Source organism: Protopterus annectens, chromosome 12.part0, assembly GCF_019279795.1.
Source record: "Protopterus annectens isolate FY-2018-M chromosome 12.part0, PAN1.0, whole genome shotgun sequence".
Classification (NCBI taxonomy): domain Eukaryota; kingdom Metazoa; phylum Chordata; order Ceratodontiformes; family Protopteridae; genus Protopterus; species Protopterus annectens.
The window spans coordinates 1,152,896,299-1,152,911,613 of record NC_056746.1 but is presented as its reverse complement, the minus strand read 5'-3'; the positions used below and the strand labels follow the sequence as shown (position 1 = coordinate 1,152,911,613).

The 15,315-nt window shown below is 46.3% G+C and overlaps 1 protein-coding gene across 1 annotated transcript in view; it reads right to left on the bottom strand.

The window, feature by feature from the left end:
• Positions 1-15,315, bottom strand: part of SAMHD1 (SAM and HD domain containing deoxynucleoside triphosphate triphosphohydrolase 1) — a gene marked incomplete in the record, with an annotated part of 1,343,678 nt that overhangs the window by 736,529 nt on the left and 591,834 nt on the right. The window contains 1 exon segment of the mRNA XM_044090179.1: positions 7,828-8,001. Within this exon segment, the coding sequence (XP_043946114.1) occupies positions 7,828-8,001 (174 nt within the window).

The window sequence follows — 15,315 nt, the reverse complement described above, 5'->3', positions numbered from 1 at the left end:
GGGGGCGTTCGCAAATGACGCTTTGAAGGGCTCAGAAAAATCGCAATGTCGGAGCCAGGCCTGACGTCTAGTGACTAGACCTGCCCCTGCAGCTCTAGCGCCTTCCGTGGCATGGGAGAGTAGCCGCATAGAGGTATTGGTAACTGATCTAAGAGTGGCCATGCGGGTGGAGTGCAGCACTTTGTCCTCCTCCGCCATGGACTCTGGGGGAGATGCAGCGTATTCTTTAATGAGATCTCGCTGCATCCTAATGACGTGTGCCAGGTAGTTCAGCACCCTTACCGAGAAGGTCGCTGAACTAAACATCCGCTTCCCCAAGCGGTCCATCATCTGAGACTCTTTGCTCGGGGGATGGACTGAGGGACTCTCCTGAGCAAGTTCCCTCTTGGTGGCCGCCGCCGTCAACATGGCATCTACCGGAGGCCCCTTACTCCAATGGTCACGGTCAGACGGAGGGCTGAGGATCCTGTCGGGCCTCTTAGGAATTGGCTCCACGGTGTCCGGTTCCTTCCACGCCCTGGTGGTAATGAGGTCCACCAGGGGATCGGCAGGAGGGGACACCCAAGAGGTAGACGGGCCCGCTTCAAATGCCTCCAAGAACACGGACTCGTCCGAGGAAGACTTGGGGCAGACCACCCCTTATACGGAGCATTTCCATGATGTCTCCAAATGAGACATCCTCGGGGTGACCGTGGGGAGCCTTCCCTTCCTCCAAATCCGTGTCTTCCGTGAGAGACTCGGGAGTCAATGTGCCTCCTTTTGCGTATGCTTGCGAGGAACATCCTCTGGGGGCTGTCAGAGGACTCCTGCAAGCAGCAACCTGTTCCAGGGGAACAGCTTGGGGCATAGAAGCGGGCTGTCCCAAGGGCCGGATGGTGGAAGCCTGACCCAGTGCAGAGGGAGCGGACGGAGCCAAAACAAGTGCCGGGGTCCGGAGACCCTCAACAGGGCCCTCTCCACTACATCAAACGCCGAAGGGGAGCCGACCTCGACCAAAGGATCCGACAATCGGCTCCCCTCGGATCCGAAGAGTGGATCGGAGCCGCACGGGCGCTTGGATCTGAGGACAGTGCGCTCCGACACAGACGGCGCCGAAGGAGCACTGATCCCCGGATCCGAGGCTCGGATCCAGGCTCCGAGGACGGATCCGATGCACTTTCGAGGGCAGGGTCGGATCCGGTACCAAGTACTATCGGCGCCGACCCACCCCGCTCGAAGCTGCTCGGCTCCAACTGCTCCGAACCCGGGTAGCGGGTCAGAGAAGGAGCAATCGGCTTGAAAAAGGGGGTCGAGCTCCCCCCCAGAGGGGGGGGGGGGGCAAGAGCACTCCCCTCTGCATCTGGGCCTGGATGAACCTTCTCATCATCCGGTCCAGATCAGCATCCGATAGGCTGTATGTAGATCTCGACAAGGCTACCGAGGTAGGCCTTGAGTGCCTCCTCGATAGCCTCGACGGAGATCGGGTCTCCTCCTCCTCAGGTCCCGGTGAAAAACACACTGGAGACCGGAGCTGAGGAGGAGGAGATCGAGCCGACAATGGAGCCGGGGGAGAAGCCCGCTTGGCTGGCGGGGCCGAAACAGAGGTCTCGGCCCGCCGCTTATGGTGCTTCTCCCTCCGGTCCCTTTTTCTAGCATCCCTCTCCTCCGAACCAGAAGCGGGAGGTTGAGTCCCAGGAGGAGGAGGGGGAGCCGGAGAGGGAATAACCGTGGTTACTCCCGAAGGAGCGGAGGTCGGAGCCGAGTCCGGCGGTAAAAGGCCCGCCAAAACAAGCTTGGACCTCCGCTCCTTCAATGCCCTGGGGTTGAACCCTGCACAAATGGAACATCCAGATGCGAGGTGTTCAACCCCCAGGCATTTAACACACCGAGTGTGGCCATCAGCTGGGGAAAGCTTATGGCCACACTCGGAGCATTTGGAAAAAATAGCCTTGGGCTGCTCAGACATCCCAAGCTAACAAACAACAGTTACTATAACTAAGGTAAGTAACTAAAACAAAATCACTCACAGGCCCAACACACACACTACGCTACCAGCGAGGGGAGGGATATAAATTTTAGATTAAACTCTAAAAAAGTAATAATACACAAAGGGAAACCTACACTTTCATACAAATCAACCAAAAAAATATTTAAATTTTACAATTTAAATGCTGAAAACTATCACTTAGCTGGAGAGCTGGAAAAACAATCTGGTCACCATGCGAGGCAAACGAGATCTGAGGTCATGAGGGTAGAGCAGGGTATTATGGGTGAGGGGAGGAGCTGAGAGCTTGGATCCATAGTTGGTAAACCATGCCAGTTCGGATTCGATATCGGATCCATAACCCACAGGTTGCAGACAAATGAATCTCCTACTTCAGATCTGAAGATACAGAAGCCTGATCAGAGGAATCATAAGGGATATCCTGTCTAGGCTTTTTCTCAGGAGGAGGGTGAGAGCCCCTAATCATAGTTAATAAATCCTCAGCCATCCGTAGTAATTGCTTCTGAGTCTTAGGAGCTGAATCCGAAGAAGCTTGAGCAGAAAGTCTGGGTTTAACAGGAGTCTTTGACTTGGCCTTTGTCTTTGTGGAAATAGTAATATGTGAAGGCCTGAAGACCCCCTCTGAAGCCGAAGAAGCTTGAGCAGAAAGTCTGGGTTTAACAGGAGTCTTTGACTTAGCCTTTGTCTTTGTGGAAATTGTGGAAATAGTAATATGTGAAGGCCTGAAGACCCCCTCAGAAGCCGGTACCTGCACAGCGGTTCCGGACCCATCTGAAGGAGCGACGTCCGAAGGTCCTGCAGCAGACAAATTACTAGGCCTAGATGGCTCCCCATGGGAGTCCGTGTCGGCCATCGGTTCTGAAGTGGCGGACGACAGGGGCTGCAAAAGCGCCTCACTGACGACCACCGAACCCGAAGCTGGCTCCGGCTGCAAAGTATCCTGTTTGGACCTCGGAGGCCTGTCCTTGTCTTTGCGTTTCTTCTGTATTCCGGTAGTCGGTAAAGTATCCGACAACATCCTATAATTAAATAGTCTACCGAAGTAATTCAAGGCCCAATTGTACCTATGCTTGATAGTGCGAGAATTAAACCTGGCACAGAACCGACAGCAAGAAACGTCGTGGTCAGGGCCTAAGCAAGGTAGACAGTAAGAGTGGAAATCTTTATGAGGTATTTGTTTTCCACGCGATACACAATTATTAACTTTTTCTGACATCGGAGGAGCAAGAAAAAGGTTTCCCCAACGGGGTACTTAGCTTTGAGAAGAGAAGTAGAAAACTTCGGACCGATGACAAATACACCACGTTGTCTTGAAAACGCCAACCAACAACTAGCGAACTGCTTTGCACTGCACGGCAAGAAAGACTGGAGAAGATGGTGTCGGCTGTCAGCTTTATACCCATGCGTTCTGACGTCAGGGTACTTGCTGATACAGCCGACGCCGGACCCAAACTTTGATATTCTGGCCGACCTCGGGCTGCCTGCCGGCAGGAGTACCCTACAGTTATGACTGCAACAGTGAAACACGAAGAACATCTAACCAGTTTTTTAGTTTTAGCACTCAAATCTGTTTCTTTGAGCTCAGCACTTGCTCAAAACCCATTGTAAGCACTAAATAAGCTACAAATTACTACAGCACTCAACTTTTCTCACTTGTCTAGAAGAAAACAGTTTTTAGTACTTAATAAATAAGTACCTATCCAGGCATGTCTATGGGTCAGCTCCCGGTGTTTTCTCCTGTCTACATGATGAATCTGGGCATCTTGGGGCAATGCAGCAATTGCCTCATGTACACAGACATCCCTCTCCTCCTACCACCCAACACTACAACCTGTGAGAGAAGCACTTATATAGATTAACTGGAAGCAAAGTTTTCTTCACCCAAGACTGGACTAGACAGTCAAGAGAAGAGGGTAAACATTTGCCCCACACCACACATCATAAGGTCCCTCAAAACCTACACCTCCAAAACACACACATAGAAACACAAAACACACATCTACATTCACGGAGGTTCTCAATAAAAATCTGCCCAAGCACCAGAGACCTTCAAAGCAGAAAAGTAAGCAACCCCCCACCCCCCAAACACAACCCAAATGACACACAGCCCACAAACTCAGTGTACCACCCAACCACAGCCCATAAGGCATAACAGCGTACCCAACACTCCAGTCATAGGTGACTCCATAGTCAGGCACACTGATGTTCCACTCACCAGGCTAAACAGGGAAAAAGTTAAGTGTCAGCTGCCTGTCTGGTGACAGTATCCGCCACATAACGCACACACCCAGGTCACTCCACAACAAGTACAAATATGATGCTGTCATTGTCCATGTTGGTGTGAATGACCTGAGACGTACCTCCCTGGACTACATGAAAAGAGACATGGGGGAGCTCTCTGAACGTGCAGCCCAGGCAGGTATGACCCTAAGCCTGGAGTAGCATCCTACCATCACCCAGAATGATACCACAGTACAAGGACAAAATTATTGATATCAACAATTGGCTAACCTTCTGCTGTCATTCTAAGGGGATCCAGTATCTGTCTGCCTGGGATGACATGATCGACAGACCATGATGCTTTGCCAGGGATGGCCTGCACTTGTCACCCTTAGGATTCTGGATACTGGCTAACGCTCTTGCCACCCCTACAGTGCCTTTTTTAAGCAAGGTTCAAATGACAAATTTACCACCATAACAGGTACAAGCAAGCAAAATCTGAGGCTAATGCTACTCAATGGTAGAAGTCTAAACCTCAAAATGCACTCACTTGAGGCATTCCTTAAAATGGAGAGCATTGACATATGTGCAGTGACAGAGACCTGGTTAAGGGCTCCAGAGAGCACCCCTGCATTACCCTATAACTCATACCACATCTTTCGGCCACCCAACCTGGATCAAAACACTAAAGGCAGAGGTGTGTCCATATTCATTAAGGATATCCACACCTCCAGGCTATTTGCTCAGCATAATGCATCAGAGAATATTCAAGTGCAACTAACTCTGGGCAAGAACCCAATCCAAATTGTAGCTTGCTAAAGTTCCCCCACCACGCCCCAGGATTGCCACTCCTCATTTCTTGACACAATGAAAAATATTAGGGTACAACCTAACACCCTAATAATGGGTGATTTCAACTATCCCACCATTAACTGGGAAAACTACTCCGGTACCAATTCATTTGCTCAACGTTTTCTAGAATTCATAAATTCCAACTTCTTGGATCAACTTATACACACCCCCCAATAGGGGCAGCAATATCCTAGACCCGGTCAATACCAACATGGGCGACTGGTGTTCCACAGCAGAGGTCAATTCCTCATTAGTCACATCCGACCACAAGCTAATCACCCTAGACATCCACATCCCACCCCCACCCCCCCATTAGGGAAACGGCCGTAAATAATTTCTCCAAAGCCAACTTCACACTTCTTAAGAGAGAAGTGGCAAACTTCATGACACCCATGCAGACGAACAATAGAGGTATGACTGCTGAATCCTACACAAATGCATTTTATAAGCACTTACATGAGTGCATGGATCATGTTATCCCTAACAGGACCAAGAAGCTATCCTGCAAAAAAAGGAAGCCAGTCTGGTGGTCCCCTGCCATAAACAAACTCTACAACAGAAGAAAGAAATTGCTGCAAAAAAAAAAAAAAAGAGAGTAAAATCCCATCATTGTAGGAACTCCCTGGTCAGCCTAAGTAAGAAGCTGAGATCCCTCATAAAATCCTCCAAAGCTAGTTACGAAAACAAAATCTCCACTCTTTCTAAAGACATCCACAAAGCAATCTATAGCTAGGTCAAGAATCTCAATGGCAACACTCAGATCTGCTCAGAGTTACAGCACAATGGCACTAAATATACAGAACCATCTGATATTGCCAACATCCTGGCAGATAGGTTTCAGTGCTAACTTTACCCCCCTCTCAAACCTAAAGGGCCCATCTCTATACTGGAAGAATGCAAAGTTCCTGTAATTACAGCTGCACAGGTAAAAACTACTCTCCAAAGCCAAGAATATAGCATCCATGGGACATGACAACATCCCACTCTATGTTCTACATGAACTACACAATGAACTGGCACCACACCTAAGTACCATGTTCAATCATAGCCTCACCTCGGGCTTTGTGCCCACTGAATGGTGCACAGTGACTGTTATCCCACTCCACAAAGGGGGATCCAGCACGGACCCCGGGAACTACTGCCCCATTAGCCTGACGAGCATGGTCTGCAAGGCCATGGAACGTATCAACATGAAACTTATAAACAACGACACTGGCAATCTGCAAACTCTGGACCCCACACAGTTCGGGTTTGTAAAAGGCAGATCATGTCTCCTAAACCTAATAGACTTCTTTGAAGCGGTCACCAAAGCCGTAGATGAGGGTAAGGTGGTTCACACAGCCTATCTAGATCTCTCCAAGGCTTTCGACACCATCCCACACTCTGGAATTATAGATAAACTCACTAAACTAGGTATAAATCCCTGTGTCACACAAGATGAGTTGCCAACTGGCTCACTGACAGAACCCACACTGTGAAAGTAGCAGACTCCAAATCCAACTTCAGACCAGTGGCAAGTGGAGTACCACAGGGTTCAGTCCTGAGTCCTCTCCTGTCTGGTATCTACTTCTCTGAAGTACAGACTAACACAGAAGGTCTTTGGATAATAAAGTTCGCAGATGACTACAAACTAGGAGCCATAATCGAAACTCCTAACGATGAGGACAGCCTACAAAAGGGCCTCACTGAGACAGATGCCTGGTGTCAAAGCCATGGCCTCAAGCTCAGTCCCAAAAAGTGCACTGTCATCCCTTTTGGTAAAAACTCTGTACCCATGAACTATCACATAGGTGGTAGTCTACTTAGCATCGAAAGTGTGATAAGAGACCTTGGGACACAGGTGGACATTAGTCTCTCCTTTGATAATCACATTGCCACAGTTGTCAGGAAATCCTTCTACATGGCACACCTCATCACAAAAGGTTTCTCATCCAGGAAAAAAAAGAGGTCATTGTTCCCCTCTACTCATCACTCAGACCCATTATAGAGTATAATGCCCCTTTTGGTATGCACCTCGAGACATCTACAGTAACTGGAAAGGCCGCAGAAATACCTCACAAAGAGGATTAATGGTCTCAAACAGATGCCCTACACAGTCAAACCCAGAGCTGTTGGACATGCTCCACTTAAAGAAATCCCAATTCCTCTGAGCTACACGCTCTAGGGACCTAAACCTTGTCACCACAATAAACAGAACGTGCTGCAGGGATAGATTCTTGTCCCAAAGACTTCCCATACTCTGGGACAAACTGCCTATCTATATCAAACAAAGCTCCTCATTAGCATTCTTCAAGAAAAATCTTGATGATTGGATGGGAAATAGGAGGTTCACCTCAGGGATCACTTCTGTGGCTCTGCTCGACAGGGGCACAGGAAAATAATTTTCTTGGGTGGCAAAAGCCAGGGTACCTTTTTGGCTAGGCTTATATAGGCCCCAGTACCTACCTATGAACAAAACAGCGAGGAAGCTTGGAAATGTAATGACAAGAGTTTAAGGAAATTCATGCCCCAACAGTCCTAGTACTATTGTTCTAACTCCTCAACCTTGCCAAGTATTTCTATTTGTTAACAAGCTCTTCTGCTATCACTATCTTTGCAATAACAAAAATATTCTGAGAATAGGTAATACTGCATAAATTCAAATACAAACTACTCATACTCCCAATCACTAAGTGAGCTTAGCTTTCTTTATTAATTGAAATAATGCTGCAAGTCAGTGAAATCCTGTAATTCAAAATTTTGTGTCGATGCACTCCAAAGGTTTAACTTACCAAACAATTATCTTTAGTTGAATGCGTCCCATCTGACATATGGATTGGCCCTGCAATCTGTTCTTTAATAAAAATGAGATCTTCTGGAAGCTTCAGACCAAAATCCTTCATAACCTCTTCTAGGTCATTCGAAGAAATTAAGTGCTCAAACATCTTTACAGAGGCCATTTCATGCTACAGAAAGACACAAGAATATATCTGCAATAGCCCATGCCATATATTTCTGTTTCACATACATTTTTATTCCGATTCAAAACACAATTATGCAACAGTAAAGTTAAAGTACGTGACACTACCATCCTGGAATTATAATGGCCTTCTAAATATTTACTTTGCCAAAAAATGCTTAGTGATTTCCATTTGACCTGATTTTTCTCCTCACTGCAGAAATGACAGGCAGGAGTTGCAGCTTACTGCAATTACTCTTCCTTTTTACTTTCTGTAAAAGCTGTACACATTTAGATCATAACCCATGAGACTTTGCAATGTTAAACTGCACGAACATATTTTGTTAATGTTCCAAAGAGAACCCTGTGTTTATAGATCATAAAAGAGTGACAAACTGTGCACGTACATTATTGTTTTAAAAAATAGTAACATTACCTGTAACCAGCTACACCAAACATTGGCCCCATTTGCCTGCCCTTCACAAGCTCTCATTAGCAATACTAAGTGACGAGTGAGTGAAAATAAAATCTTCAGTTAAAGAAATTTAGGAAAAAAGGAGGCAAAATCAGGATAGAAAAATATGTATCAAGTGTAAGGATACACAGAGAATGCTGACAGAAAGGATAGTTATGTAAAATCTTACCATAACCACAGATATTCTCTTCCACGTTGCAGTATTCCAAATCCTTGGGTTTTCCTCTCTTGCTACCCAAACGTCTGGCCAGTATACAAAAGCCTCTAGTCACTGCAGGGTACGTGGGAAGTCTGACGTTGGCTAAGGGAACGTGGGCCATAAAAGTGACGTCTGCACGTATGAAACCTCAGAACAGAGCATCCCAGTCGGACCCCAGTTCTAGGATAACTGTGCAAGTCCAGTGCCATCCAAGAAGGGACAGTTTAATGAAAGGTGGAAGGAATACTGCAACAAGGAAGAGAAGGACAACTGTGGTTATGGTAAGATATTACACAACTATCCTATGTCCTTCTATTCTCATGTTGCAGTATTCCAAACCCTTGGGTGAGTGTGCCAAAGCTCAAAGAGAACAGGGTGGATATTTGGAACTATTCTCTAGGAATCCATGGACTGCCCTGGCAAATCCTGTCCTGGATTTAGAAATGTGGTTCAATCTATAATATTTGGTAAAGCTGTGACCAGAGATCCACGTAGCTGCCTCCAAAATAGAGGCAGTTTCCAGTCCTTTAAAGTCCAGAAAAAGCCATAGCCCTAGTGGAATGGGCTTTATCCTTGGATCCTAAGGATTTTCCACGGTATGCATAGCAGAAGGAAATTGTCATGGAAATCCAGGCAGAAATGCTATGCTTAGTAATTGCTTTCTCCAGAACTCTGGGGTGAAAGCAAATAAACAGTTGGTCTGATTTCCTGATAGACGTGGTCTTGTCAAGGTAAAACTTAAGCTGTCTGTGCACATCAAGGGAATGTAAGACTCTCTCACTGTCACTCTGAGGATCAGGAAAGAAGGTGGGGAGGTGAATAGCTTGGTTTAAGGATAACGCATTGATTACTTTTGGCATGAAGGAGGGGTTGGTCTTAAGAGTTACTCTGTGCTTGTGCAAGGTGAGGAAAGGGGAGATAGCTATGAGGTCCTGTAGCTCTGACACTCTTCTGGCTGATGTCAATGCTGCCAGGAGTGCCACTTTCCAAGTGCAGTGTTTTAAAGAGGCTTTAGAAGCTGGTTCAAAAGGGGCCAATGTGAGCTTGTCTAAAACATAATTCAGGTCCTATTGGGGTGGGTTGGGTTTCCTCGGGGGCCTGAGATGCAGCACCCCCTTTAGGAATAACTTTGTAGGCAAGTGAGATGCCAAAGAGTGGGTCCAGAGGCAGACAAGCTCAAACAGAAGCAAGGTGGGCTTTAACAGAGGAATACGCTAGTCTGCAAGGGTCCACACAGGTATGACAGTACCAAGGGAACATCACCCTGAAAAGGGTCCAATTGTCTTTGAAGACACCATATAGAGACTCTCTTCCACTTAGACAAATAAGATCTCCTAGTGTTAGGTTTCCTGGCCTCCTGCAGGACTGTGAGCATGTCCTCATTGTAAAGGTGTCTAAGGGATCAGAATTCTATTAAAGGTGTCTGTCAAGGATCAGAATTCTATCCCCCACAGGGTAAGGTTCAGAGATTGTAGGTGTGGATGGATTAGGGATCCCTTGTCCTGTGTGAAAAGGTCCACTCTGGGAGGTAACTTGTGGTGACTGCTCCTGGCTAAATGCAGACAGAGGGGAAACCAGTGCTGTCTTGGCCAAAAGGGAGTCACCAACAAGATGTTTGTCCTGCTGGATATTTAGTAGGACTTTCTGAAGAAATGAGAATGGGGGGAATGCAAATAGAAACATCCCCTTCCAAGAGATTGAGAAGGCATCCATTGCCTTGCCAGGGGACTAGGTAGCCTGGTGCAAAAGGATGGAAGTTGTCTATTCAGAGGGGAAGCAAACAGATCTATCTGAAGTGTACCCTATTTGTGGACTTGTGTCCAAAAACACATCCCTGTGGAGCAACCATTTATGGGACTGTGACATAGACTGGCTCAAAGTGTTTGCCTGGGTGTTCTTACCTGAAAGGATATACACTGCCTGTACAGTGACTCCATGCCGTGTGGCAAGCTCCCAGACTTGGAGATCTAGTCTGCAAGCAAACAGGATTTTGTTCCCCCCACCTGTTTACATACCACAGAACTGTACGGTCGTCTGTGAACAATTTTAGGGGTCCCTGCTTCAGCGTATGTTGGAAAGCCTTTAGGGCCAGAAGAATAGCTCTCATCTCTGTCATACTGATATGTTCCTGTCTGATAGAGTCTGACTAAGTGCCCTGGACTCTTAGGGAACCCATGGCTACTCCCCACCCCAGATCTGAGGCATCGCATCTGTGTACATCTCTTGTACTGGCAAGGGAGCCTGTAAGGGGAGTCCTGGGTTGAAAGTCACTTAATTCAACCAGCAAAGAATCTCCTTCCTGAAACAAGAAAGGGAGGGGATTTTGTACTCTACGGGGTGTGAGTGCTGTAACCTTCTCATGTGGAGCCTTACCAATGGCAGCATAGGGATAGTTGATGCCATATGACCCAGAAGTCTGAGGTACTGCCTGGCAGTCAAGAATGTGACCTGAAGGACAGAGAGGAGGTAATGCCTTAAGTATTTCACCTTTTGAGGTGGCAGAAAGGCTTTCACGACATACATCCTTATCCTGCACCCCAGGAATATTTGGTCCTGAGAGGAGTTCAGGTTGGACTTGGGGTAGTTTATCTTGAAACCCGGTGCTTGCAGGACTGATATTACTGCTTGTAGATGGTGTTGCAGGAATTTTGAACAAATCTGGATCCCTTGAGTCCTGCAGAAGGCAATCACTGGTGCCATTTACTTGAAGACTCTTAGTGCTGTAGAAAGTTCAAAGGGCAAGGCAGACAACTGAAAATGTGAGGAGCCCACAGGGAAGTGTAGACATCTCCTGTAATTGGGGCTTATGGATATGTGCAGATAAGCATCCTTGATGCCCATTGTGGCTAGGAATCCCTGAGGGGAAAATCAAGAAGAAGAGGGTCAGCAGACTGAGCATTCGGAAGCAAGGTACTTGCAGGAAAAGATTGAGGTGGGCTAGATCTAGGATTCATCTCCAGGGACCATCTTTTCTTGGGACTAGGAAGAGTCCTGAATAGAAATCATTTCCTTTTTCTGTAATAGGGACAGACTGAATTGTACCCTGGGCCATTAGACTGTCTAACTGGTTGCAGAAGGGGGAGCTGTTCTTTGGGAGGCTGTGGAACGCCCCTCAAGGAAGGGGTTGTGATCCAGGTCATAAAATAACCCTCTTCTAGGATGGATAAGACCCGCCTGCCTGAGGTGATGTTTTTATAAACAGCTAGACAGTAAGTGTGTCTTAGGGAAAGGGGAACGGTATCGAGAGGCTTGCTCAGTAACAGCAGGTAATCACTGACTACCTGCCCTGCCCTGAAACTGAAGCTTCTGGGTCTGAGCTTCACTACACCTGGATGCAGTTTGTTGCTTCCTGGTGCTCTTTCTGCTCATGGAAAGGGTTGGAGGGACAGAATGTTTCCTTATAAATTGAGTTTTTGAGGGGTAATTCCTATGGAATTTGGGGATAGGAGAAACAAACAGGTGCTGCAGGTCTTGTAGCTCCTTCCCCTTCTGTTGTAGAGTTTTGAAAAATTCAGCCAACTTAGTCCGAAAGAGAGCAGAGTTATCCAGAGGCGCATCCAAGATTTCACCCTAATGTCATCAGGTAAGGGCTATAACATTAGCCATGAATATCTTCTCAGGACTGAGGCAGATGCAGCAGATCTGGCAGAAGCTTCAGCTGCATTGTAGCTGCACCTAATGGAATGCCTAGTGACCTGAGAAGACAAGGACAAGAGGCTGGATATCTGTGCCTTGGCAGAAGAGCCTGGGATCTCAGTCAAAAGCTTAGTGGCTTGTCCTATAAGGGTTAGGGCATACTTTGACATAAGAGTTTGACAGTTTACTCCCCTGAATGCCAGGGGTAGCCGAGGTATAAATCTTTTTTCCAAGGCATCCAGAAATGTTGTCAAGACTGGAGGTATAGCTGAAGGACCAGGGGAGTACATTTTCAGAAGGTATAGCTGAAAGAGCAGAGGAGTTCATTTGCAGAAGTTCATAGTAACTTTTTTGAACTTTGGACATCTCAGTGGAATCCCACTTAAAAGTACTCCCTCATTTTGGAAATGGTCTCCCCAAAGGTGAGATAGTCATTTGTAGAGTGTCTCAGCAGCATCTTCCTCTGGGGAGGCACAACCATGGGGAGATGGTAACTGGAAGACACAGGAGGGGGGATTCCTCTAAGAAGAGTAGTAGTTAAGGAGTAAGGGAAACAGACAACCTAGATCTATCTTTAGGGTGAGTACATAACTTTCTTATCTGATGTTCTCCTTTCCATTCATTCCTCAATGTATAGGACAGAATCCCCAGTTGCTTTCTCACTTGGGAGGCCTTATGGAAGGACATTCTGCAGAACAGCTGAACGAAAGGAAGCTCTAGATCTGGAATGCATATCTAATTTATAGTATAAGGTGAAGGTAAGTACTTTGGACCTGGTAGCTGCAGCACATACATCAACTGAAACACTACAGAAGAAGGCTGTAGACAAAGTCACAGATCTAGTTGAATGAGCCTTTGGAGTCAAAGGAAGTGGCAGCCCTCTTTCTTGATAAACTAAAGAAATGTACCGTGACAACCAGTGGGAATGAATGGGTGACTTTTTTGGCTACTGGTTTCTCCAGTTTTTCTGTGAAAAAGAATGCAAATAACTGATAACATTTCCTGAAAGGTTTCATCCAGTGCAGATAAAAATGCAACCGATGTTGGACATCAACAAATGCAAAGTACATTCACCTTTGTTTAAAAAATTGGAGAAAAACACTAAGATTAGTGGACTGATTTATGGGTGATTCAAAAGCCAACTTACGAAAAAAAAGAGGGGTTGATTCTTAAAGACACTCTGTCCTTGTGAAAAATCAGGTAAGGCGGTTTTGAAGATGAAACCTGTAGCTCAGAAATTCTCCTGGCAGAAGTGATAGCCACTAGAAATAAAGTCTTCCATGATAAAAAATTTTAGGTCAACCCTAGCAGCATGTTTGAATGGAGACTGAGTCAAGGCCTGTAGCACAACATTAATACCACATGGATGGACTGGTTCTCTCAGGAGAAGGCATAGTAAAAAGGTACCTTGGAGGAAGAAGTACAGTTGTGTACACGACATAAATGTAGATGTTTGAGTGTATTCACTGTTGCAGTCATCACATTTGGGTTATCTGCCTGCAGGTAGCCCTCAGCCGGCCTGAATACCAGGGTCTTGGGATTTCTGCTTCGGATGCTGTCGCTTCTTCCATGACGTCAGGGGTATAACACATGCAGCCGATGCCATCACATAAGTTTTTCTTGTCCCAGATGTCAGGTGCCCCCAAAATAGGAAGCAATTATATGGTGTAGAACACCCCAGCAAAAAGCAAATACACATAGTATAAGATATGCCAAACCAAAAAGGATAGTTGAAAGCAAAGAAAATCAGGGGGCTGGAGAGAGGGTAAAGTACAGTTGTGTACACTTACCATAAATGTAGATGTTAGAGTGCCTTCATTGTTGCAGTCGTCACTGTAGGGTTCTTCCTGCCGGCAGGCAGTCCTCGGTCGGCCAGAATCCCAAAGTCTGGGTCCGGCGTCGGCTGTTCAGTCATGCTCCCTGACGTCAGAGCACTAGGAGTACAAAGCTGCCAGCCGACACCATGTTCTCCAATTTGTCTTGCCCAGATGTCAGGTGCCCAAAAATGAAGGCTTATAGTAAAACAAAAAAGAAACATACAACAAACCCCATACCCTGAAGCAAATACACCTCAAAAGAAGGGTGAAGTAGGAAACCATACTAATGAAAATGTAAGAGGGGTCAGGAGGGAGGGTAACCCAGACTGCAACAGTGAAGACACTCGAACATCTACATTTATGATAAGTGTACACAACTGTACTATGTTCATCGTGTTTCACTGTTGCAGTCATCACTGTAGGGTTGAATCCCAAAGTTGAGATAAAGGGTGGTGGTTATAGAGTAGAAGGGGCGGCTAGAAGGCCCTGCAAGACTGCAGAAGCAAAGTCTGCCCTAGACTTAGAGTAAAGAGGGAGATTGTAGTGCTTAGAGAAAGTATGCAGTGAACTCCAAGTTGCAGCTTCCAAAATATCTTTGGTAGGTACTCCCCTGAGAAAGGCAGCTGAAGTAGCAGCAGCTCTGGTAGAGAGAGTCCTAATTTTTCCTGGGATTTGCTTTCCATGATGAGAGTAACAAAATCTGATTCCATGAGCAATCCATTTAGAAATGGTCTGTTTTGAAATAGCTTTGCCTTGGGAATTTGTAGCATAAGAAACAAACAGTTGCTGTGTTTTCCTGATATCCTTGGCACTGTCCAGGTAAAAACAAAGTTGTCTGTGTACATCCAAGGAATGCAAGATCCTTTCCCCCTTATTTTGTGGATTAGTGAAAAAAGTTGGCAGGTGAATAGTTTGATTTAAAGCCACTTTGGAAACCACTTTCGGCATGAAAGTAGGATTAGTCCTTAAAGACAGCCTGTCTTGGTGAAAAATAATATAAGGTTCCACAGCCATGAGTGCTTGTAACTCTGAGACTCTCCTGGCTGAAGTCAAACCCAGCAGAATAGCTGTCTTCCATGATAAATACTTAATATCAGATGTGGCAGCAGGCTCAAAAGGAGGCAGAGTGAGTTTCTCCAGAACATAGTTGAGGTCCCAGGCAGGTATGGGTGGTGTCCTAGGGGGCCTTAAATT